Source organism: Apostichopus japonicus, chromosome 12 (assembly GCF_037975245.1).
Source record: "Apostichopus japonicus isolate 1M-3 chromosome 12, ASM3797524v1, whole genome shotgun sequence".
Taxonomy (NCBI): domain Eukaryota; kingdom Metazoa; phylum Echinodermata; class Holothuroidea; order Aspidochirotida; family Stichopodidae; genus Apostichopus; species Apostichopus japonicus.
The window spans coordinates 2,421,443-2,448,369 of NC_092572.1; the positions used below are offsets into that span (position 1 = coordinate 2,421,443).

General features: G+C 37.3%; 2 protein-coding genes across 3 annotated transcripts in view; both read right to left on the reverse strand.

The window, feature by feature from the left end:
- Positions 1 to 26,927, reverse strand: part of LOC139977079 (uncharacterized) — a 100,381-nt gene that overhangs the window by 38,088 nt on the left and 35,366 nt on the right. For both annotated transcript variants that reach the window (XM_071986105.1, XM_071986104.1), the window contains exons 6-7: positions 13,739 to 13,981; positions 11,920 to 12,162 (exon numbers count right to left, since the gene is read on the reverse strand). In XM_071986105.1, coding sequence (XP_071842206.1) covers positions 11,920 to 12,162; positions 13,739 to 13,981 — 486 coding nt within the window. The remainder of the gene's footprint in view (positions 1 to 11,919; positions 12,163 to 13,738; positions 13,982 to 26,927) is intronic.
- On the reverse strand, positions 14,031 to 20,442 carry LOC139977080 (uncharacterized). The gene is made up of 4 exons (XM_071986106.1): positions 20,407 to 20,442; positions 16,356 to 16,414; positions 15,177 to 15,503; positions 14,031 to 14,754 (listed from the first exon to the last, which is right to left on the reverse strand). Coding segments are annotated over exons 1-4 (396 nt in total). The 5' UTR covers positions 20,409 to 20,442; the 3' UTR covers positions 14,031 to 14,746.

Here is a 26,927-nt window from a genome sequence, read left to right on the forward strand (position 1 = left end):
TAGCCTATATATATATATAGCCTATATATATATATAGCCTATATATATATATATATAGCCTATATATATATATATATATATATACTTACCATGCAGTACGCCGATACTTGAAGATATATGAATTCGATATTAACATACGATCTCATTAACCATTGTTAAATCTCGTTATATATATATATATATATATATATATATATATATATATATATATATATATATATATATATATATATATATATATATATACTATATACTATATATGGCCTATCATAACGCGTGTGTGTGTATGGACGCCTTAGACAACCAACTGTGGCTGGTCTCGAACTCGACCGAGTCGTCGGGGAACATGACGCATTTCGGGAAGGGGGCGAAAGCTCCCCCCCCCCACCCGAGCATTTTTTTTATGATATCGCTAATAATTTGAAAATAGAAAATGCTTAGATGCAACTTAAAAGACGTGGGAAGTGTCATTTCCAGCAATCTGGGAGGCATTTTCGGCCAAAATTTTCTTGTACGCCTCGCGCCAACTCAAGGTGGCGCTACGCTTAGATAGTTTGCTTACAGGCTTCGCCCTTCCCTTGGCAAATTATTCGCTAAGCGCCTGTTCGAATTTGTAAAGCAAATAGCAGATGTCCGTCATTAGTGTGCATGAAAATGGCGGTTCCATGATGAACAGCCTCAAAACTGTCGATGTGTGTAGCCATAGGAACCCAATCTGATTTGGGCGGCTGTAACGACTTGCCCGAAAAATCTAACCTGAATTTTTCGCGCGCTCTGCGCGCGTTCAACATATTAATGTCAATATCATATAGCATCGGTAATTATATTGCCTACCATCGTGTACCGTACGGTCCGTGGAAATTGCGCAGTATACCACGGGATGCTAATGTAAATATCTAAATGTCTTATGTAGATGGAGAAACGCATTGAGGTCGAATTATGTCAAAACTCTCCTTTAATGGGCTGAAACCTTGAAAAGTGGGGCTGACGGGTATTGTGTGCCGCGACGTAGAATCACCTACAAAAGCAATGATCAACAGGACATGCCATGAGGTCAAACATGATGTGTGACTGGTGAAAATCGTACAAAGGTTATGAATGGAAAAAAAAAAACTATTGGGAAATACTTGGTTCTCGGGCAAAAGTGTTCATCTGGTTGGTCATTTTCAAGCCCGAGAAGTGCCATTTCCGGTGATCTGGGGGTGTAAAAACCAGAAATTTTCTTGTACGCTGCGCGCCAACTGATGGTAGCGCTCCGCTTAGATAGTCAGTCGCACCCCCCCCCCCCCCGGTTAGAAAATCCTGGATACGCCCCTGATATACCAGCTCATCCTACTTTATGTATTTGGAACATACCATTATGAGCGTTCGTATAATATTACTCTCGTGCCGTTAAGGGTCTATACCTCACAAGTCACAGTGTTGGACTACATAACAACGTATAGGCATGTTTTTCATAACGTTATTAGGCCTATTGCTTATCCTTTCGATCTTCATTCAGCTCTTCCCAATTTCATCTCCAAAATCTCCCTTCTGTGCATGTCATTTGGAAAGCAAATCCTTCAGAAAACATGTTCAGTCCTGTCTCTGCACCCCATGCAACGTGTCACGGCATATTCGCTATGTTTGCATTAACATTTCTTCAAATTATCAGCAGTTCTCCCTAGTAGTAGCCGACACAAAGCAAATGCGGTTTGCTTAATTGCTATAGTCCAGTTAGCCTACATTCGAAAGGAATTAAAATGGTGACCAGTGAGCGCTTAAACCTCTCGAACAATCAGAAATCGTTACGCAGTTGGCCAAACTATGTTTATATACGGCTCTGGAACTCAGCAGCGCCGTATATAGAGGGGCCATGGAAGAGAGAGAACAGTTGCGACAAATCAGTTCCCCGCCATCTTGTATCTAATTGGAGATTTCGTGTTTTGCATACAAGTGGTAGTTCACTACACTACGCTGGTAAATATACTATTAGCCTACTATAGTCAGTATCTTAACTCTGAAACTGATGAGAAACCGTCATGATGGGTGGCCGAGTATTCGAATGACAGTAAATTGGATACTGGGTAGAATACCGTTCGTTGTGAATCAGTGGCGTGAGGGAAATGGGAGGGGGATGTCCACCTCCGATCGTCAGTCGGTAGAATATGGTTAAATCGGGGATGTTTGCACTACTAGGAGTGGTCCTTCACCTTCTCCCTCACATAGTGTTTGTTAGCAAAAACTTGCTTTTTGGCCTATTTGAAATATTGTCAAATCAGCACTACAATTGATGTTCAAGATTCTTAATGAAGATATGTATGAGGGGGTATTTATTTTCCATAGATTAACAAACACAAACATGCAAGAAGCTTCTTATGCATAAATAAATATAATTGACTGAAGATTCCAGGGTCGTTACAGCTTTATTTTCATTCAGCTGCAATTGAAAGTGAAGACATAAGGTATAAGATACAAACAAGTATGCGTGTTGTAAATTGCAAAATTCCCGAAACTAAGAGATAAAGGTGTAGAAGATAACAACAACAAACCGTTCACTCTGGTGACTCTGTTACTGATAATGAGATGTTTCCATTTGTTTTACATCTGACATTTTCCACATCAGTTTTATCTGATTTAAAGTTGTCATTCTGTGTTCATGATAACACAAAAATGAGATGTTTTTTTTTCATTTTTCATCATTCAGTTATATACTGGTTTAGAAATCTACATGGAACAAATAAATTGAATGTTTGGCACTGTGCATATTAAGATTTCAAGCAACTTATCCATACATAATCTATTAATGATATATTAGAAGCCATGCTCACACGTAACATACATTTGACTAAAAAATGCTATTGTGTCTTTAAGCTATTACTGAATTAAAGTGACAGTTCTTAAGGGCATGTTGTAATATACCAAACTTAATAAGGACTTGGTTAAACTGAAACTGTGTTTGGTTTAAGTTTGCTATCATTTGGTGGGGTCAATACATCTTTAAGTTAAGAATTGGAGAACTGAAGATGTATTGCACATATTTTATCTAGTTTTGTGTGGCAAGATTGATATCTAACACTGGTGGGTTTTTTGTTTACTGTTAGAAATACATCTCACATTTATATATCTCTTAGGTAAGTTAAGTAAACAAGGAAAAGTGGTAACTATGAAAACAAATTGGCAATATGCAGAAGAAAAAGTTGTAACAGCACGCACATTCATGCAATAAATAAAATAAGATAAATAATAAAAAAAACACGGAGGAGGAACAAACCCAACCATAGCACATTATAAAGTGATCTGACTAAGTAGTTATTGCACAAAATTAAATACGGAAAAGTAATAATGTTTATCAAAGCTAGTGACCGTGAAACAAATGTGAACAGAAAGACAATGTCAAACAAAGGCAAGGTAGTAAGCATTGGATTGCACATCTACAGTTTATAAATTATAACTTATTAAAAAAACCCAAAAAAACAATAGATTCTTTTGAAAAGAATAAAGTGAAGCGCTCGATCGTACATCCGGTGAAAGGTTGTGCCAAATATTAGAGCAATCATCATCGAGAGGTAAGTTGACGTGTACACCAAAATATTTCTTTTGTGCTAGGATTGGGTGCATCGAATAATATGAAGAACACGCCGATAAGAAGATATCTTTGAATTGTTGTTGCCAGTAGGGTCTTGACATACTTTCAAAACAACATATATTGATGCGAAACTGATTTTTTAATACCTTGAGTAATCCAGCCTTATCACTAAACTTCTTCCAGGACTTTCTTTTAAGAGGAAAATATAAATTATGATACAATTGTAAACTTTCATCATGAAGTAAGTCAGGAGGTAATTTGACAAAATTATTAAAACTAGAGTCGCGTATTCTAGTTTGTAGATTAAAATTAGGTATACATCTAAAATATGAGAACACACTAATGTAATCATTAACGGTAGAACAGATCTCAATCTTAAGTAAATCAATGTTAAAACCACCATCTAAAGATACTAAACGGCATGACAGGAGATAAACCCAGGCTTCTTTAATCTTTTAATGAGCACCCACAAAGTGCTTAATGCTTCCCTTACGGTGGCGGTAACAAGCTGCAACACAAAATGATATGTCATTGTGAGTCAGCTCAAGCCAGACATCTTCTACCTGGCATTTCACACATGAACAACTCATATGGGTTGCAATAACTTCCTTTTTGACCCGACATCAACAAAAAAATGTTTTAATAATAAACACCAGTACCAACACTGTCACGGCTTTCTGCAGGGACATGTGGATTCAGAGATTTCCTTACAAACACTGGGGTGTTTACCAGGGCTGTAAAAAATGTTTTTTTCCCTGCAAGGAAGGTATAATTTCCCTCGAACCATATGGCTGCTGAGCAGCCATTGCGCCGCTTAAGCGGCGCAGGGGGGGACGTGAGGGGGGATGTGCCCCCCTCACAAGGTACAGATTTTTGAAAAATGAGGATGCAATTGGCGCCATTTGGTGCACCTTTTTGGCGATTTAAAACAACTTGCAATCGTTGAGACCAGTGCTAATTTGAACTTAATAAATATAATTTTTAAAACAAACTGGTTTAGTGTGTCAGTTTCTTGAGTTCTTACCTTGACAAAACTCAAAGTAGTCAAGTAGTATATGTAATGTAAACAAACATCGTAAAGTTACATGAGATGCAAGTGAGCCACTGATCTCTACACATCAGTGGAGCTGGAGCGAGCACGTGTATTTTAGCAATGGAGTGCGCGATGGATCCCATCAGTTTTTATGTAGAGTGTGCCGCATGGCTTGGAGCAGAGAGATAAATTGGATATGGTTCACGATAAAAATAGAACAAATGAAATAAAAATCCTTCAAAGATGACGCCCAGTAAACCTTTATTAGTATATTGTGTTGGATCGATCAAACTGAGCAGACTTTACACTTCTTCAAATATTTCTGATAAAGACTAAATAAACGAAGCCATTTTGTATTTTTGTTGACGTGTGGGCCTACCCGACTACCCCTATCAATTTATCAAAGCGCACGAGAAAAAAACCACTCCTCACTTCACTCTCATTCACGTACAAATAATATCGAAACTTTTTAAAATGACAATCACATGTTGACAATCAGTGCATCACACTACCTACGAAAAGTTCTGCGTGCGCGCAATCTTTGTCACAATATAACGAGTAACGATGTGTCCCAAACCACTCACAAGGGCAATGTCAATGTCACACTGACACCCACGGCACAGCGCGGGAAGGTTGCTGTAAAAAATTAGCCTGGCGGGAAATGTTTTGAACAACAATATTGCCATTCCACATTTTAAAAAATTTATATTGTACGTTAGAAAGTAAACGTTTTCTGTCGTATGGATTTGACTTCAGCTCAGTGTTCCCTCTAAGGTGCGGGATTCCCTTCAACTGACTCAGTAATCCCGCAAAGAAAAAATTTGTCTGCTGGAAATCCCCGCATTGTTTTTTTGCGTAAGTTGCATTCTCGATTAGTTTATACTCAATACACAACGTATATACTTGACTGTATGGAGATAAAAACTCTGAAAATCAGTAGAGAAATTACCAATTGTGTGCGAAAGGTAAGTTGGTACACCTTTCAAATTTTACGAAAGATCGAGCAAAACACTTTCGAAAAATTCACGCGAAACTGGCATATCGTCTTAAATGCAACTAATGTCATGTAAACAAGGCTCTAGTACACCCATTTATGAATAAACCGTAAGACCACATCTGGTGTTAAGCGGGGGAAAAAGAAAGTATTTTCTAGAATTTCCAAAAAGACGGAAAAAATAATATCCTACCATAGTTAAGTGCATATCAAATAGCCTAACCACCTTGTCGGTTACGGATCTCACGTAACTACAAAAACACAACTGTATTTTGCGAAGTTGACGTTTTCTACAAGAACATGGAAACAATATTTAGCATTTAGTTAATCATGCCAAGTGGCCTAAAACATAAGTTATTACAAGGTTCACTTTCATAATAAAGATGGCAATGGCTATAGGGGCCTTGATATCGTGATATGCGTGTATGTACGTATGGGCTGTGCCTCGTGTACTACATAAAACGTTCCTTGGAAACGTGCCAAAAAAAGAAAGAAAAAAGGTTAACCAACAGGTGTTTGACAGGGGAAGCGCTCACAGTTGTTTGGCAATGTACAGTACCTGGGAAAATTCCCAGGTACTGCGCGAACACCGACGGGAAATCGGCAGTGTGTTCGCGGTAAATTAAACAAGGTTTTCCAACATTGGCTTGAGAGATTCAGCGGGCTTGCGGCGGCGATGCCATTAAGTGTATTAAATAATTATGGTGCTATTTTGGGTTATTTCAAGTGAGAAATAAAGACACCCAGACACTAAAGTTAGTGTTTCTGCTTTTTTATTTATCATTTTTTAAATTTTATTTCCTCTTTGGCTCTTTCTCTAACCCTTTTATTTTTTTATTTTTTTTTTTGCTGCGTGTGAGATTTCCCGCGAGTTTTCAAGATTTCCCGGCAATGAGCTTCCCGTTTTGCCCTCTTTTTACAGGCCTGGGTGTTAATAATACCACAATCAATAAATTACAATAACATGCTGTTAAAGTTAATGAACAATTATTGGACGTCTTATTGCACTAATTTTATGATCGAACAACTTAACAACAAAATAAATGAATTATCTTGAAAACTCCAAGAATGTATATACATCGCATATGGTAACTCCGGGTCCACCAGTTACATGGGGCCATGTTCAGGTCTGTTCCTGGTACTGTAGGTCTTCGGGCAAGATTACTTCCAATTAATAGCAATGCATCACTCCGATTGTAATTGCTTCAGGTGTAATACATTAATATGTTAATGTCTTTACTCAATGCATTCCACTACTGAACTGAAGATGTATTGCACATAGTTTATCTAGTTTTGTGTGGCAAGATTGATATCTAACACTGGTAGGTTTTTTGTTTACTATTAGAAATACATCTCACATTTATATATCTCTTAGGTAAGTTAAGTAAACAAGGAAAAGTGGTAACTATGAAAACAAATTGGCAATATGCAGAAGAAAAAGTTGTAACAGCACGCACATTCATGCAATAAATAAATAAGATAAATAATACAAAAACATGAAGGAGGAACAAACCCAACCATAGAACATTATAAAGTGATCTGACTAAAGTAGTTTTTGCACAAAATTAAATACAGAAAAGAAATCATGTTTATCAAAGCTAGTGACTGTGAAACAAATGTGAACAGAAAGACAATGTCAAACAAAGGCAAGATAGTAAGCACTGGATTGCACATCTACAGTTAAGAAATTATAACTTATTAAAAAAAAACAATAGATTCTTTTGAAAGAATGAAGTGAAGCGCTCGATCATACATCCGGTGAAAGGTTGTGCCAAATATTAAAGCAATCATCATCGAGAGGTTATTTGACGTGTACACCAAAATATTTCTAGAGTGCAAGCATTGGGTGCATCGAATAATACGAAGAACACACCGATAAGAAGATATCTTTGATTGTTGTTGCCAGTAGGGTTCTTGACATACTTTCAAAACAACATATATTGATGCGAAACTGATTTTTTAATACCTTGGGTAATCCAGGCTTATCACTAAACTTCTTCCAGGACTTTCTTTTAAGAGGAAAATATAAATTATGATACAATTGTACACTTTCATCATGAAGAAAGTCAGGAGGTAATTTGACAAAATTATTCAAACTAGAGTCGCTTATTCTAGTTTGTAGATTAATATTAGGTATGAAGGTATGACATGAGAACACACTAATGTAGAACAGATCTCAATCTTAAGTAAATCAATGTTAAAACCACCACCTAAAGATACTAAAGGGCATGAAAGAAGATAAATCCCGGCTCCTTTAATCTTTTAATGAGCACCCACAAAGTGCTTAATGCTTCCCTTACGGTGGCGGTAACAAGCTGCGAAACAAAATGATATGTCATTGTGAGTCAGCTCAAGCCAGACATCTTCTACCTGGCATTTCACACATGAACAATTCATATGGGTTGCAATAACTTCCTTTTTGACCTGATATCAACAAAAAAATGTTTTTATAATAAATACCAGTACCACCACTGTCACAGCTATCTGCAGGGACATGTGGGTTCAGAGATTTCCTTTCAAACACTGGGGTGTTTACACTACCACAATCAATAAATTACAATAACATGCTGTTAAAGTTAATGAACAATTATTGGACGTCTTATTGCACTAATTTTATGATGGAACAACTTAACAACAAAATAAATGAATTATCTTGAAAACTCAAAGAATGTAAATACATCGCATAGGCTAACTCCGGGTCCACCAGTTACATGGGCCCAAGATTACTTCCAATTAATAGCAATGCATCACTACGGTTGTAATTGCTTCAGGTGTAATACATTAATATGTTAATGTCTTAACTCAATGCATTCCACTACTCCGTTTAATATGTTTCATTCACGTCGGTAAGACGGTCATGTAACTACACTTCTAGTAGTATTTCAATATCAGCATATAAGTTTTAAATTAAAGAACAAAATCTTACCATACAAGATGGCTAACGGCGTCCAGGACACAGGCATTGGTTTGCTTTCCAAGAAAGATGCGTCATCCAAGTTTTAAATACATGTAGTATATGGTTTACCAAAGTTGCAGTATAATTTAAAAGTTCCTACTGCTTCCCCTATGACAGACGCCATGTGCTCTTATCTATAGCTTTGGAAGGTAGTCAAACTAATAGTAACAATATTTCGCACTAGGCGTTATACCCTGCCCGTACCTGATAACACGTTCTGCGTACTATTTTGATACCAGTTCTGGATCTCAAACCCGAATGCTGTTACACAATTCACTTATATACCTAGCACCACAGGTGTATAAACAATACCCTACCAAGTTGGACTTTATTTTACTTCTATTGTATAACTCACTAGCTGACTCATCCTAACTTGTGACGTTTAGAAGTTCTGGGCATCTTACTTCATTGGCAATGTGCCAATAGGGACTAAACCTGTAAAATTTACTAACCAAAATGACCTACTTACCTTCAGCTAGATATATGCTAATTTAGCCTATGAACTAACAAAATATAAGGAAAACAAAATGGACCATTAAAGTTGCGGCTATTTCTAAATATTAAATGTTTCCTGTGACAACCACATATGATTGAAGGTCAGAAATAATCAAACTGATAATCAGGTGTAATAATCTCGACCAGTGCAAGACATGCATTTCTGTCTTTGAGTGGCTTCTAGTCATACAAAGTATGAAAGCCCTGGTGTCTCTATCATAGACTTTCATCAATTCAAATGAACACAATTTATGAAAAGTATGTACCACCTTTACTAGGGAAAAATGGATTACAGCTGGATGATTCATGGACAAGCAGACTTCTGATTTAAGTAAATGGATCAAGCCCCTCTCCACACAATGATTGTCTTCAAATTTGCGGCTGTAAAGTTAAAGCAGTATGCCAGGTTGCAACAGCCATGATACACGGACATTACCAAACTGAACTGATTGCTCATGCACTCATCAGCCCACATTTTTCAGTCTCGGGTCGTAGGTTACTTCCTCTCCAGTATAATCACTGGACTACTACTCTTCATTTGATTGCTCTTGCAACATCAGCAATCAATTCTCCGGCTTTAGGTCATAGGTCATTTCCACTGCTTTGAATAAGTACTTTTCCTCCACCTTTAAAAGATTACCAACTCTCACCATCTTTAAAACCTGTTGAAAGATTGAGAGAGGGAATCAATGTAAAAGACCTTTCACACAACTTTGAAAAGCTTTTCAAGTTTAACTCAGATATTCAAAACATGTATTTCAAATCATATTCATTTGAATGTGACCACCACTGAAACATCTCAATGCCTATTTACCAACATTGGTGCCACTATCTGGAATAACTAAGACAACCTCATATAGAGAGGTAAGTTCAAATAAAGCCTAATCTTTTTTGTGACCCTGCTTCCCTTTGCTTTGCTTTGGTCGGAAAATACTGTTTCAAGAGTGATTTGTACATTATTTGAGCGAATCACCTGATAAATAACCCATACGTATAGTCTACTCAACTAGGCAAAGTTCAAAATGCTAAAAACATATATAGAATAATTGGACTGCCATGTACACTATGAGAAAATAGAAGGTACTACTTTCCTTCTTTAAAAAAAAAAGGTTTGGATGAGCATCTTTTTCTTTTACAGAGCTACCTAATACTTCACTGTCGTTCAAATGCAAAGTGAAATCGAATTTACTGAACAACTGTTATCACTAGACTAGTTTCTTTGTTTGTTTCATTCTTCTTTCTCTCTAACTATTCATAAGCTCCATTAAGTGTGACGGCTCATTGAAGAAGTCTTGCTTGTTGGAGCATTGTTTGAACCCTTTACATACAGTAATTTACCTACAAATGCTTTTTGCAGTAGATGAGCAGTTTGCTAACATTTTTGGTTTTGATGATTAATCGTGACCTATGTAGCCATGCAGGCTGATGTGCTCTTGTGCTGATTGGGTGAGTGTGTGTATGATGCCTTGCTTGTAGATAAGCAAGCTTAAAGGTAAACCAATCTCATAATTGGTGTGTAGAGTTACCACATTGTGTAGAAGAAGCCTATCGTTTATATAGGTCATTGGGGATCACCGGGGGTCAAACTGTGAAAGCCTTGTAAACACGATATCTCAAGAAGAACTACAAGGTACCAGAGTTACAGATCTGATGTACTTTTACGATTTTCATTCTCAGTAATTCTCCACTTGCTTGACATGACACAGATATCATGAATGAAGAATATGTACATTCCTTAACAGTTCTACAACTGAAATAAAGAAAAATTCTAATTACGAACTACTTCACTTACAATGCTTTCTAGTCATCATTTTTTTTCTGCAGCAAACAGGCCAAAACAACTGTAATAATCAGAAGCACAACAAGCAGTGTGCAAACTACAATGGATGCAGCAGGTGGCAGACCTGTTTGACTATCTGTACAAAAACAATGAACAATTGAATGGTTAAGTAGCAGCAGTTCACAATATTATATCAGGAGTGTTGCAGGCTCTGTGTATAGAATTGGCCTTTCATGTGAGTATACTGCAGATCTTAAGTCTAGAATTTATTATCACAGCAAGTACAGTACTGTAGTCCTGGATACAAAGGTTCACTTGTTAAAGGTAACAATTGTTACATCATGGAAGCTACAAAATGTGAAATATGCAAGCTGGGTACAATATCATTGTGCATCAAGGAGAATTTGTATCTTAAGTTATCCAATATATATATATATAGCACATTCAATCAACTAAGATGAGCAGCTTTATAGAATGCAAAGATGGATTGAGACTTTGGCTTACAGAGATATTATGGTGACATACAATACTTAATGAGAAAGATATTCCACATGGTAGTTGAAAACTAAATCTCAATATCTTGCTCCTAACTTAATTCATGGTTAATTAAATGTAACCTTAAACCTTAACCTGGCTTTAACTGTTCCTCCAAAGCTTCACCTGGCCTATCCATAAACTGTGGTACCGTTGGCCTATCCATAAACTGTGGTACGTTTGGAATATACATAAATTGTGGTACCTTTGGAATATTCATAAACTGCGGTTCATTGGAATATTGCTTAGCTGTCCATTGTTCTCTGTGTCTCAAATTTTATCAAAATGCAAAGCTTTTACATACAAATATTTTACAGTATTTATGTTGAATCATCATGATTACATTATTAATTCTCAAAGGATGACTTTTCCTCTTACTGAAACTTTGTTGATATTGCATTTGACATTGTCAGAATATTTCGCATAGGTCTGTTTCAACATTTCAAGTTTCTTTGCAAACTAGCTCCTTTTAATATGTTAATAAAAACTACCTATCTAACAGAATGAACAAGTGTGAAGAGTGAAGAAATGTCCAGAACGAAACATGAGCATAACTCACCATGTTTTGTTACATTCATCTGTAAGTTGCACATCTCTCCTTCAGAATCAGTACATGAACAGGTAACATACTTGTATTCTTGATATACTAACACACCAGACAGTGGTGTACATGATACACTGAGGACACCATCTTCCACGTCCTTGCAGCTTGGTGTGCTGTATGCATAAATTACACCTGTAGGTTCTTCAATGGCAATTGATGAGTGTGTCTGACCCTCAAAGAATGGTCTGTTGTTTATACCTAAAACAACAAGAAAGGATAAGATTTTGAGTACTTTGCTACAAAGCACTCCTGTATCAGTTTCAACGAATCAAGAAAAATTTCTCTTCAGTTTTCAACAGTGCTCAGTACTCCATTTTGGCCAGTGGTAGGTTGAGAGAGATGCTTGTTTGCCATGTTCTAAGAGACCTTGTCAACATCAGGGAAAATTTTTTTATATCAAACAAAGTTAAATGATCAACTGAACTCAAATGATCAATGAATCTCTCAGCTTGACAATTAGGTCCTGCCCCATACCCCCCCCCCAACAACACCACTTCCCTGAAAGACTTGTTTTGTGTGCCTCTTTTATGGTCTGATTGAATTGCTGATGGTGTACAGTATTGTAAAGCAAGAGAAGGGGTTGGTTGTCCACCCTAGAGAGGAAGTACTGATCTTGACACTCCATTTAAGTACTTCCAGTAACTATCTGTATTTTCTTATCCTTATCCTTATTGTTTCTTGGCCTTGTCTTAAATTTGTTTTGTTTTTAATTCTACCTTTGTCTTAAATTTGTTTTGTTTTTAATTCTACCTTTTCCACTGGTCACAACCACGTCTGTTCCCAAATCTTATTTGCATGTGTAGAATATTCTGAGTTTAATTTTGAGAGAATTTATTTCTTTGAGGCCTATTTTCATTAGGAGTACTGGTAATAATATCTTTACATGAACAGCTTAAAATAGCTGCTAACAAAATGGCAAATGAGAAAGAAATTCAACTTGCTATCATTTCAATCATGTCTACAATTTCTTTGTTTGAGTTTATAGTAAACAGAGGGCGGTGTATATTTTCTATATATAGAAAGTGAGAAAATTGAAAATCCAGAAAGTCAGTTGGCTTAGGTTGCTTTGCCAAATGTTCAACGAGAAAATAAACAGTCAACACCTCAAACAAGATTCTTATGTGTTGTCCATTACTGACTTCAATTGATCAAGCAAGATTGTTGGACAATTGCGGATGTACCTACCGAGTTAGATGTTCATCATCCAGGCTTTACTTGTGTTTATCATATCTACAGTACAAGGTTTTCAGAATTCAGAATCAGTACATGTACAGGTACAGTTCCTATATTGTACAGGGACCCATGTACAGGGATCTATATTAACCTAGAATAAATTTCTAAAAGATATACCCTATTCAGTTATGAGGTGCATGCTTGCAAATGTATAAACACTTTGACCTCTTTTGATCTTTAACTTTCACAGTTGAGAATAGGGTTCTTGTAACCACCAATTTGGATCTATATTACAAGTCTGAAGTTAAAAAAGATTTAATTTTATAGTTCTTGCATTAACAAAGTTTTCACACAATTATCTCTGTTGACCTCAAATCACATTTAACCATCACAAAAAGAAAATAGTTCTTGTTCTCAATAACACGGACCAACATACCAAGTACAAAGTTAATCCACCATGAACTTTTTCAATGACTGTGTTTACAAGCAGGTGTCACATATACACACACAAACATACACCATCACCATCTCATAGAATCCTATCATCTCCGACGATTGAATAATGAAGAAATATCAAGAAAGCAACAGAAGCAAAACTCACCATGTTTTGTAACATTCATCTGTAAGTTGCTTATCTCTCCTTCAGAATCAGTACATGAACAGGTAACATACTTGTATTCTTGATATACTAACACACCAGACAGTGGCGTACAGGATACACTAAGGACACCATCTTCCACATCCTTGCAGCTTGGTGTGCTGTATGCATAAATTACACCTGTAGGTTCTGCAAAGGCAATTGATGAGTGTGTCTGACCCTCAAAGAATGGTCTGTTGTTTATTCCTACAATAAGAAGGACAAGATTTGAATACTTTGCTACAAAGCACTCCTGTATCAGTTACAATGAATCAGGACAATTTTTCTTCAGTTTTCAACAGTGCTTGTCGAGAACAAACTTAAAGACTATATCTATAACCATGAACAATCTACATATCTCAACTATCTATATCTATAACCATGAACAATCTATATATCACAACTTTCTATTTCTATAATATACCTCTTTAACTATACTTTATAAATATTATTGCTATGGAGATGGAATTCTTGGGCGTGAGCCAGTGAAAGTCCGAAAGTTGGTGCTTACAGTATGTAGGTCAGGCAGGATGAAGGAGAGATAAGGGGAGATGGGGGTCAAGAGGGGTTAGAGATGTGTGTGTTTCTACAGTGTATGCTATATGTACAGACTACTTATGATATTGTGTGAGAGGAAGGGAGTTCACTGTTCACTTTGACTTTGACATGGAATATTGGCCTTGTGTTGTTGTTCTGGCTGTTGGGAAAATGAAGGGTGTGGCTGAGTGAAGTGACTGCAAACTGATGAAGACCTGAGAGATTGAGTGAAGGAGTTTGGGACTGGAGTAGTGAAGGAATAAAAGTCACAGAACATTATAAATATTCTCTATTCTTATCTTTGGAATTCCACGCTTCCGCATGAAACTTTGCAGCTTTGTCGGGACTAAACTAACATCGATCCTCTACTCGACAGTGCTCAGTACTCCATTTTCGCCAGTGGAAGGTTGAGAGAGATGCTTGTTTGCCATGTTCTTAGAGACCTTGTCAACATCAGGAAAAAAACTACCATCAAACAAAGTTAAATGATCAACTGAACTACAGTACCCTTGAATGTCAAATGATCAATGAATTTCCTAGAGTGACAATTCCTGACCCCCCCCCCCCACCACGCTGAAATGGCCCATTTGAACTGCAACTTCTAACAACTGGTCGTCTGCCTGACAATCTCCACAGCTGATGTTGGTCATCTCGGGTGACAGGACCACCACTAAAATTTTGCCCTGACAAATCATCCCCATTGCTGACCAACTATATACATTACAGGTGCTGTTGTTAAGAGTAAATCAACAAAGAGACAGTCCCAGCAACACTGGTAAACATAAACTGAGGTGTGAGCTTATAAAGAAGGGTGTTCATGTCACCAATTCACCAGTGTTGAGAAAACACCAACTGAATGACTTACCTGATGAAACTGTTAGCAGATGGTCTGAGTAATATTTATATCCAGTTTCGTCACCCAGCTGGCAGCGGTAGGTATTGCCACCATCCTCCACGGTAAGGTTCCTCAATACAATGCTTCCATTAGGATAAAGAGTACAGTCATTGAGTTCTATATTGCAAAGTATAGTTCCATCAACATTAAATGCCAACTGAGCATCTTGGCCATTTGTTAATACATCCCATTTCAAGTTTCTTCCCACTTCTGTGGTTTTGACTCCACAATCCAACGTCACACTCCCTCCTTCCTTTACAGATACTATTTGGACCCCATATGCAGTAATCACATTGCCTGATGATATAGAAAACAAAAACAAAAGTAGAAAAGATACACAGATCCAGATCATAAAATTGTGATGATTTATTGATTTCTTTCATACTTATCAAAGGAGAGATCTTTTGAAACATATTTTCAAATTTAATTCAGATTAAATGTTTAAAGCACCTTTAATACTGTTTCTTGAAAACTCTTCTTTTGTTTCCAGTAAAAGTGCACGAGTTGAACCTTGAACTATTTAATCACAACGAATGTCTGCAATGCATTTCTTTCGCCTGATATGTTAATAGCATCCTTGTAAGCGCCTAAACACGATGCAAGAAATTTCTCACCATCGTTTTTTATTGTATATTCATTAATCTGCAAGGGGCATGGATTTTGCAAATTAGGAACTATATGACAGTGCTCACCCTCTGTTGAAACACTGGACAGCATTTTACCAGTAAAGGGTAGATTATGGGTCTAAATTGAGTGTATTGACTAATTTCTATTACAATGTTTCTCTGAATGCAGAGGAAACTAATGTAGAGGGACAAAACTCCCAATTCAACTTAAGCAATCTGTGAAATTCTTATATTGGATATTACAAGACTATTTTATTATTAAAACCAATGGGAAGAATGCACAAGTACTTACTTACAGATGGGATACTTGCACAAGAGGGACTCAGTACTAAGATATAGGTAGAACTAGAAAGGATGTGAGTCTGTGAGACCAACATACATGTTATGTTTTGAAGTAGACTCACATACATGTATTAAACCTGTTCTACTAGAATTTAATGGTTTGAATATTATATAGGTTGGAAAAGCAATATGAAACGGGAAGTGTTCTTTTTAGTAAAACAAATAGTGAAACAACACTCACCGATAACCAAACAGAGTAGTGTGTATCCTGTATCAATTTGTGATTGCAACCTCCTCCACCTACGAGTTATGAGGAAAAGCAAGCAAGGGTAAGAACCATACATAGAAACAGAAACAGGAAAGATATATGCAGATGTTTGAACCTCATCCAAGCTTTCCTTTCGAGTTACCATGTTAAGTGTGGTTTCATCATATGGATTAATCTGTTGACCTCACATAACTTTACTTTACATGAGAAACTATTAGTTAGTTAGTGAGTTAAACTCCCTTTTACTTACCAAGGTGAAACCAAATATAGTATCGTTGCATATCTAATGCATACATCTTCCTGTTCACTGGGAACTTCTCAACCCAAGTCTATTGAATCAAATCTGGATTGCCTCATAAAGTGGGTGAAAACCCAAACCTAAATGAGCAATTGCTGTGGTCATCAGATTTGCATTCAGCCAATAACATCAATATATAGTTTACAATTATGGGCTGGCATGACCCCAAAACGTGGCTGAGGTCATGAGCTAAGCCTTCAGCCACTCAAATCAATAGTTTACAATTATGGGCTGGCACGACCCTGAAACGTGGCTGAGGTCATGAGCTAAGCCTTCAGCCACTCAAATAAATATAGCTCACAATTATGGGCTGGCATGACCCCCAAACGTGGCTGAGCTCATCAGCTAAGTCTTCAGCCACTCAAATCAATATAGTTTGTCTGACTGTAAATTGCAGTACATGCATACCTTAAAGCAGGCAACTGCCTAAGTTCCGCATTGAAACCACCTAATGCCCTCCCGTGATAACCACACAGCTATTTTCTACTTTCAACTTTGACCCTTAATGATGTCATTTAACTTAAAGGGGAAGCTCACGATAAAAACCAGACAATTGTTTAGGGCGATTCCATGGTAACTTGCATTACACTTTTTGCTGGTTTTTTTTTATAATCCAAGTGCTGTGGCTTGAATATGGGTTAGTGTAACTCCTCAATTTTCTGTGGTGTTATATCCAACATTCATAGCTACAATATGAAATTATCAAGAATTATAATTATGTTCACCTTAATGTATGGTGCGCTTCCAAATATCGGTAACTCGCATTACGGGAAAAGGACACCTGAAAAATTGACACCGGTACAAAATGGCACCGTGCTCTAACAAAGAATGATTTCTTCAATTGCATACATGTACAAGATATCTACTCTACTGATGTTTATATATCAGCAGTAGAAAATATGAAACAACTTCAGATGTGGTATGGAGGGGGAAAAAGTCAGTCATCGATTTTGCTCTTTATTCATCAAATTCTTTGAAAGAGATATGCTCCAAAGCCATTTTTGAAACACTTGGAAACTCTTAGAAACTGTAAAACTCTTTCCAAAACTGTTAACAACATTTTAACAACAATTTGCAAAACATCTTGACAATTATATCAATAATAATAATCGAAGCTGATTGAACCAAAAAATCAACTAAAGAATTGTTGACTAACAAGATTGCATTGTACACTATTGAATTATCAATCCATATTTCCAATCAAGCTAATCCAAAATTGTTGACTAACAAGATTGCAATGTACACTCTTGAATTATCAATCCAAATTTCCAATCAAGCTAATCCAAGCAAACTGGTAGCGCTCCTCTTCCATTTTAATGTCTCAAAACATCTACTGAAAGTTAAACAGGTTCACAGCTTATAGTGAATTACAAGAAAAGTTTCTTTGGCATGTTAAATAGTGATTGGTCCTTTGAAAATTTGTATTTAGGGTTCTTAGGAAAAGCATGAAACTAATAAAACAATCCTTGTTCCTAATTATATCAGTTTATATCAAATTAGAATTTTGATGCAAACTTGAATTGGCCACGACTATTAGCAATCAAAGGCGTTCCCAACTTCTTTATCATCTGGCTTCGTCGATAGAAAGTTGCTATCCCTGGGGTTCGGCCATTTCCAGTTATCGATCCTTCCCGTGAAATGTCCGGTGGCCTGCCTTATTTTGTGTAATTTTGGGATTTGAAATGCTTTGGAGTAAAGGTTGATTTTCACATTGTACAGGTAGTGATAAGACACTCATATTGGGGAGAGGGGTTTGCACATCATGATATTTGGGGAACACACATTTGAATTGGTAAACCACACCAATCTATTCCAACTGACCAAGCCTCCACAATTCTGCCCCCTCCCCCCCCCCCTAGAGGCCCCAGTCCTCCCCTATGCAAACTACCCGTCCGCCCCATCGCCTCTACCCACTACAGTAATTCTGAAGTGCCCACACCCTTGGCAGCATCAGTTTTCATATCAAGACTAATTTCCATCAAGATGTTGGGAACATTATAATGGTCATGTTTTACAATATTTGCCCATCCTTGAACATACCAGATTACTATGTGATAGGCTACAGACTAATATAGCCTAAGCTCTCACAATTTGTCCTAAATATTGTATTAAGCAATTAATATCCCATGAAAATGGTAATGTTAAAATGGAGAAAGAATATGCTAACTTTACTCATTTGATGATGTCACAGTTCAATGCAACTTGGAAGGTCCATGATTCCACAAAGGTCAGGTGATAAAATCATTAATGTCTGTTGAAACTGTCCTAAGGGTCACAAGTGATGTAATGGAGGTTGCAGTGCATTCTGGGTACAGGAAGTGTACCTACTGTGCACACCTTACATAAGTATATAGTGCACTGTATTGTTTTGTTGATCAGTAGTACTGCAAGTTAGATTGGAAGAATATATGGTAACTCCCATTACAGCGGTAACTCGCAGTACTGGTAACTCGCATTACAGTTTTCAATGGCTCTTTATATCTATATACTAGGTACATTTCTAATTCTTTCAACTATTTTTATACTCTTTACTTTGACTAGAAGCATAATATGGGATGGCAGGAAATTATCTGCTCCGGTGAAAAAAAAGTTAAAAACTTGGTCTCTCGGTAACTCGCATTAGGCTCTCAAATCAGCTCTGTGTCGTTACAGCCATATATGCCTACAAACCAAAAATGTTTGGGGGAATTGTGATCAATATTTTAATATATCACTAATGGCACTACCAATACAGTACATATATAACAAATTTATTTAGGGTGCTTTCAAATACGGAAATCTGAGACTTTGAAGTATCCATACTATTTCCTCAAATATTCCCTCAAAAATCAACATTAGTAAGGTATTCACAGTTTTTGATAGAAGAACATGGTAAAGTTGGAAAAAAAAGTACATAACCCAGACCCTAAATAAATCTAATTTTCTTTTGGATGGAAGGGAATTTCTCTGGCCGTGGCTATTCTTACGACCAGGAGTAACAATTATTTATAAACTATTCTTACGACATCGGCGAATGCATGCGCAGTAAAGTAAATAAAGCAAATGCGCATGCAGTAGGGGTAACCCTAACCCTGACCGGAAATTATTGTTACTCCTGGTCGTAAAAATAGCCACGTTAAAGCAACTGCGCATGAGTAACCGGAAATTACTGTTACTCCTAGTCGTAAAAATAGCCACTTTGAATTTCTCTCATACCGTTAATATACATGTATTAACATCATCACCTTTTCTAAGTTTACGTTGGATTAGGCCTCTATAATATAATGCCAGTGACATACAATTTTGAGCAAACTTGTGCTATACTTTGCTGACAAACAAAATAGTATTGATCATTAGGCAGACCTAAGCTAGGGCTCCATAGGACAAACATCATACTATATCCTCCTGTATAGTAGAAAACAAATAGCTACAGCAGGTATAGGATAATAGGAAACAGTTACAAGCAGTTACACCTGGTTACACCAAGTTCCAGTGCGGTTACTTAAATGGCTACTACTACTACTACTACTACTACTACTACTACTACTACTACTACTACTACTACTACTACTACTACTACTACTACTACTGTAGTCGGCTAGCCTATGCCTACACTGTAGACTAGCGATGTTCGTGTCTGGCCGGCAAACGTATGTTTAAAAATGTTTGAATGTTTCTTTGTTACATGTATTACGCTGGATCACTTCGGACTAATCATTTGTATTTTATGTTCGTTATTTTGCTTACATGACGTTGAGGTACCTGATCGGGAAGACGATTTGTTCCCCCCCCCCCCCAAACATCCTACTAGATCTAGTGAGCCGCACATTCAGCCGTACATTCGAATCGTAATATAACGTAATTAAACCAGATTGGAGTTAGCATGCACGTTCAGCACCGCTGCTGCTGAACGTGTCATCAGGGAATGCAGCTTTGAACTTCTCTCTACCTCAGGGTAGATAATGAATGACATGTAAATTGGTTGCGCCCACCCAAATAAACTTCTGAGAATCTTATTTGGTGTATCTTTCTACAAAGATGTAAAGACTCTATAAATAGGACTATGTTGTATGTATTTATTGTATTTATTTCAGCCACGTTTATGGACAATTATGATTAGTTCCCACCTAAGGGTAGCAGCTCAGTAGTTGAGTGTGGAACTTTTTATAGTTTCGATTTTCGATCGAAGTTAAGAATTACATATCGATCAATTATGACTCTAATAGACCTGTTTATATTTTGTAGATGATGTTAAGTACCCTATGTATTGATTTATAGACAATTAGGATGTTTCTCGGGGTGGAGACATTAATTAAATTAAATATCCGACATTTATCAAACTAGAGTAAGTTAGGATATAGCAGGAGGTTGCTGCCTTTTGATGGTGGTGCTGAAGCCCAGCCTCCTTGCAAAAACCATACGAGACATTAATACAACATTTTTGATATATTAATTGAATTAAATATCCGATATTGAATCCAATTAGAGTAAGTCAGGATATAGCATATGTTTGATGCCCTTTGCATGGTGGTGGTGAAGCCCAGCCTCCTTGCATAGAGATTGTGGCCATCGGTCAGGTGTGTATTGCAGCTGACCTACGAAAGGGATTATAATGGTTCATACGATCTTAGGTAGATAATCCGAGAAGCGTTGCTGTATCTCCGCCGAAATGCCATGATTTGTACGTTTTAAGAAAAGTCACCCAGGAAATAACTTACGCACGAAAACCTAACTATACCGAACGACTGATCCGCTCTCAACCCCAGTCTCCTTGCATCTTGACTGTGACTGTATGATCATCATTAGGGATGCACCGGATATCCGGTCCGGCAGGACTATCTGGCCGGATAGTGAGCAATTATCCGGTTCCGGTTCCGGCCGGATATTTTTCAAAATCCGGCCGTTTCTTTTTTCAAAATCTGGCTGGATCTTCTTTAAAATCTGGCCTGAATTATTCCTTAAAAAGGTGTTGGTATTAACTTAAATCAATGTAAACTATTTCCAAAAATTAATAAAAACATTCAAAGTAAGGAAAAATTAGTTTTAACATGTTTAATTTAATTTTCTCAATGGTCTGACCCACTGTTTCTAAAGATCAACCAAAATAATACTCCTTGTTTCATACTTCTACTTCTTATTAATGATTTTCTTTTGTGTAATGAAAAAAATCCGGTTCCGGCCGGATTTTATCCGGCCGGATTTTATCCGGCCGGATTTTATCCGGCCGGATTTCATGTACTATCCGGCAAAATCCGGTTCCGGCCGGATCCAAATATTTGGATCGGTGCATCCCTAACCATCATCGTCAGGTGTGTACGTATCACCATGAGATACTACACATGATTTTAGCCAAAAGGCCGAGAAGCGATGATATGTAGTTGCTCAGCCAAGAAAGAAGCATTCAGCTATTGTAAGTGAAAGTTCAGTTAGCACAGTAGTTGGAAATGCTGGTATTGGGACTGAGGCAGGCTCGCATTAAGCTTACAAAAGAAATCGGGCCGTGTGGAAAATTGTTTGAGTTATAGTGAAGTTCACTCGGGCCTGTTGCTATGGACGTTAAGGCCTGGCGCCCGCTATGCGACCTCGAGCTTGCTATGGCGGTCGCTTGCGATGCTCTTGCGAGTTCTTGCGATCCATCTAAAGTCGCCAAGTGTGCGAGGATCGGTCGCAAGGTGGTTGCAGGTGATCGCTGTCCGCAGACAAGATCGCATTTGGTCGCAAAGTTTTAAACGTGGTCAAAACTTTCGTGACTTCCCCCGCAAGGTGGTCGCAAGACCGATCGCCAAGTGTGCGATAGTTGGTCTTGTGAGGTCTCTGTCGCTAACACCCCCAGAAACTCTCCCAGAAACGACGATTTCCTAACATTTTCCTTACATCTTTTATATAATATTTTCCACAAATTTTGTAAAAATGTTTTTAAAACGTTTAGGCATCGAAAAAGCTTAAAAATTGAAAATATGTAGCAATTTCAATTCAACTACCTGCAGGGGAAAGCCTTTCATTTGATCATCGATGTTCTCAAAACTTTTATTAAAATAACACTACAACGTTTTAAAGAATCTTGTATAATACAGAATGATAACATTTTGAAACCATCGTCAAATGTCTTCTTAAAACTACAAACATTTTGATGATGTTATTAACATATTTTCAGCAAAACAGTATGCTTGATGTTTAAAAATATTATTAAATGTTTTAACAAAAAATGACATATCATTTGAAGAAAGTACTTAATAAAGAGTAACCTGTTTATTGGGGAGTTTTGTTTGTAACTTCATCACATAACCAGTACCCTATTTATCATCCTATCAGGCAAATGAAGCCCATGAGGAAGTACGGTAATAACGTGTTTACAATATCACTATAACGTATATGTTATGACTAAAAACGCTTCAGTGATGTTACTAAAATGTTTTTGACAACACGTTTACATTTGATGTTATTAACGTGTAATTACAATATTGTTACACAAAGAAGGTACTTGTTTTGGAAACAATTACCAATTTTAGGTATAGCATTATGTATAGTCATACAGAGGAACTTAAGCCAAAATAAGATGTTATATATTAACTGTGTTATCAGTACCACAGTTGTTATCTTAAACCGCAAATGGTGCTCAAACGAAAGTATAAAAACGTTTATACAAATATTTTTACAACACATGCTTACTATCAGAAGTCCGGCTTACAAAAATCAGTTCTACATAGTTGTCTATTGTAATATTGTGACAAGCCCGCTCCTCCGACATGTAATATTATATCGGGACTCGCGAGAGATAGGCACTGGGGTTACCTTGATGCCGTTTTTATGCTTCTTCAGGAGACGTCTCGAACGGAAGATAGAAGAAAACAATGAGTTCACAGAAAAACAATTTGACGAGATAGGATTTGATTAGTGCTTCGGTATCATTTCTTCTCTGTCGATTCTCTTCTCTAATTAAATAAAAATACAATGATTTGACTCCGTCAATTACTTACTCAAAGGAGTGACGAAGTCACGAAGTTTCGAAACCCATGCCGCCTTTCATACATTACTTCTATAAAATCCCACTGCGCACAATCAGAAGGCAGCCAATAACCTGACCATCCTGTATTAGCTAACGATATAAATATCAGTCTAGAAAGCACTGATCTGCCCTGATTGGTTGGGAGTTTTGAAGTCCACCCCTTTTCTATGGAAACTTCCATTGCACGTGAGAAGAAGCTTCTCGAATGTTCTACAGACACAACGGAATCTATTTTGGGAAAAGGCCCTGTGACATGATTCAATAAGATAGTTAAAACTTGTCGTGGGAAAACTGAATCCATGACCTAAATAAATATATAAGGGGCCTGTAAGGTGTCTCGATGGAGTGTTTCGGTAACATCAAAGAGGCAGTATTACTATTTCATAACACTATGTCAACGGCTACGCGGAATACATCAAGCAACCGTGAAAAGAAAGTTTCAACATTGACAACGTCATCAGTCCTTTTGATAATTGGAAGTATTGAATCCAAATCAAAAGGCAGTTTGTAGCAGTCTTGAAAAAAAAAAATAAGGTACGTTTGATTGTGAACTGCCGTATTGAGTGTAGCAGCCTGTAAATAATGTATATCCTAGCGGTAGGAACGAAAATGAAGCCTTCATGTAGTGTAAGCTTAGGCTGAATTTATAAATGCCCGTACTAACTTGTTAGGCTAACGCTTGGCATGTTGACTAGTGTAGGCCCTAGCACAGGCCTAGACGAATATCATATTATCAGTCACAGGTTTGGCCTGAATGCGAATGTGTTGTGAAACAACCTTCGGGTGTGATTGTTGATAGCCTAGGCCTGTATTCTGAATCTGAGTTAAAATCGAAGTTTAGCCCAGGCTTTGGACTAGCGTGTAGCCTAGCTATAGTATCGGCCTGGGCAGCACACCGCTGTAAATGATAAACGATCACCTAGGCCTATGACAATGTTCGGGACAACAACAAAAACATTCACGGTTGCGTACGGTTGCATGTGGCAGTAGCCTAATGCCTTAAATTAAACTATAGGCCTTTCCTGTATTTTTGGACCATCTGTTTTAAAGCTATGCTAAACATCTGTGGTTCTACAGTAGGTAGCTACTGTATGCGACAATATTTTTGTTTCTGAAATGTAAACTCATCAATTTTGGTACTTTTTTTCAGTGCAAAATAGCTCCTAAACTTGTAGAGGTACATATGTTTATGTGGAATGTGTGTTATGTAATTAGTCAGTTCCCAGCAGTGCGAAAAGTGCTTTCTTTTATTGTTGTAGAATATGCACGGGGTTTCTTGACGTCACTCCTCATTACTATTTAATTAGGTACAACTTATCATTTTTGAAGATCAATTTCTCAGTCATTATCTAATTTTTATGTCTGGTAATAGTTGAATTTGATGAAGGAAAGGTGTTTAAACCAATTGTTATTGACAAAAGACACACAACGGGATAGGGAATTTTGGCCGTATTTTCCGAACGTAAATTATCCATTGTTTAGAAAAAATGTTTTTGGGGCATGAATATCATCATTTCCAATTTTAAAAACTTGTATATTTGCTGTAAAAAAATCCTTTACCACAAATTCAAATCAATTTCTCTTCAAATCATTCTGTAAACGAAGTCAAGCCCACGGCAAATATATACGCACATGAATACAGGTTACGGATGCAGGTTGGTACGTATTGCGCGAAATGCTATAACTAAGCGTGATAAAACTAATGGAATTGAATTGCTTGTATCATGGAACTTCTTGCTTATATCGAGTGATAAGAGGAACTTTTCATGGCCGTAAAATGACTTTCCTTAGCTGTATGGATAGGGGCATAATGACGCCCGGAGATCATGAAATACTCATTGCCAATACATCGATTTGGTACATACACACATAACAATAAATGCAAGCAATGTCATATCGTAACAATCGCTACTGTTAGTACTACTTGCTGAAATAAGACACTCAACACTGGTTTGCATTTATCACCAGCAATACTTTTATTTAGAGACTCTCATGAAGATGGACCCATGCTGGTGCTCTTCCAAGTACAAGCCCTGTCACCGACTGCAAAGACTACAAGTCCTGCCAGTGCCCTTTTAAGTTCACCTTCCTGAAATTGTACATGGGGTTACTAGTATTCAGCCAATGGAGCTCTGATGGTATCGAGACAGGGGCCTTTGTACTGGGTATATTTTCAAACATAACTAGTTTTGTGGAAAATGCAGGTTATACAACAGGCAATTAAAAATGACAGCTGAGATGTCATTTTGGCTTTAAAAATGGCCAGGGACAACTCTATAGTTCACCCACTGAAAGGACAGTGGTTGCCACTCTGACACCACGATGAGGTCAGCTTTGAGGGATTTTTGGTCACAGCACTTTTTTTTTTTTAAATGACAACACCTTTTTATTGGTCTCTTTATTTCTCGTTCATACTACATAACACTTTGAGACGTAAAGCTGTTAGGAAATATTAACAAGACAACAAGCATAGCTATTAACCTATATGGAAAGACCTCAGGTAAAGCAGTAGGACAGATTGTTTTAATGAAAGGCAAGTCCAGGAATGGCAAGAAAGTTTGGTCGAACAGTTAAAAAGTACACAAATACAGTATTTTTATGCAGTATTTTTATGCTGGCATTATTTCTAGACACTCGTTTTCCTTGATTTCCGACGTTCATGGCATATGCACGTAGAATTTAATGGTTAACTTAAATCAGTTGACTAGTGCCGTATGTTTATGCTGGCTTTATTTCTAGACACTCGTTTTACTTGATTTCCGACGTTCATGGCATATGCACGTAGAATTTAATGGTTAACTTAAATCAGTTGACTAGTGCCGTATGTTTATGCTGGCTTTATTTCTAGACACTCGTTTTACTTGATTTCCGACGTTCATGGCATATGCACGCAGAATTTAATGGTTAACTTAAATCAGTTGACTAGTGCCGTATGTTTATGCTGGCTTTATTTCTAGACACTCGTTTTACTTGATTTCCGACGTTCATGGCATATGCACGCAGAATTTAATGGTCAACTTAAATCAGTTGATAAGTGCAGTGTTTTTATGCTGCCAGTATGTCTAGACACTCGTTGTACTTGATTTCGACATTCACGGTATATTCACGCAACATGTAATGGTCAGGAACGTAGCCAGGGGGTTGGAGCAGGGGAGCGACTGCTCCCCCTTTCAGTGACAACAAATGTTTTTTTTTAGCATGGTATTTTTTTAGTGCTCTTTTGATCTTGAATACTCGTCAGCTCCTTTAACTCGATTATAAT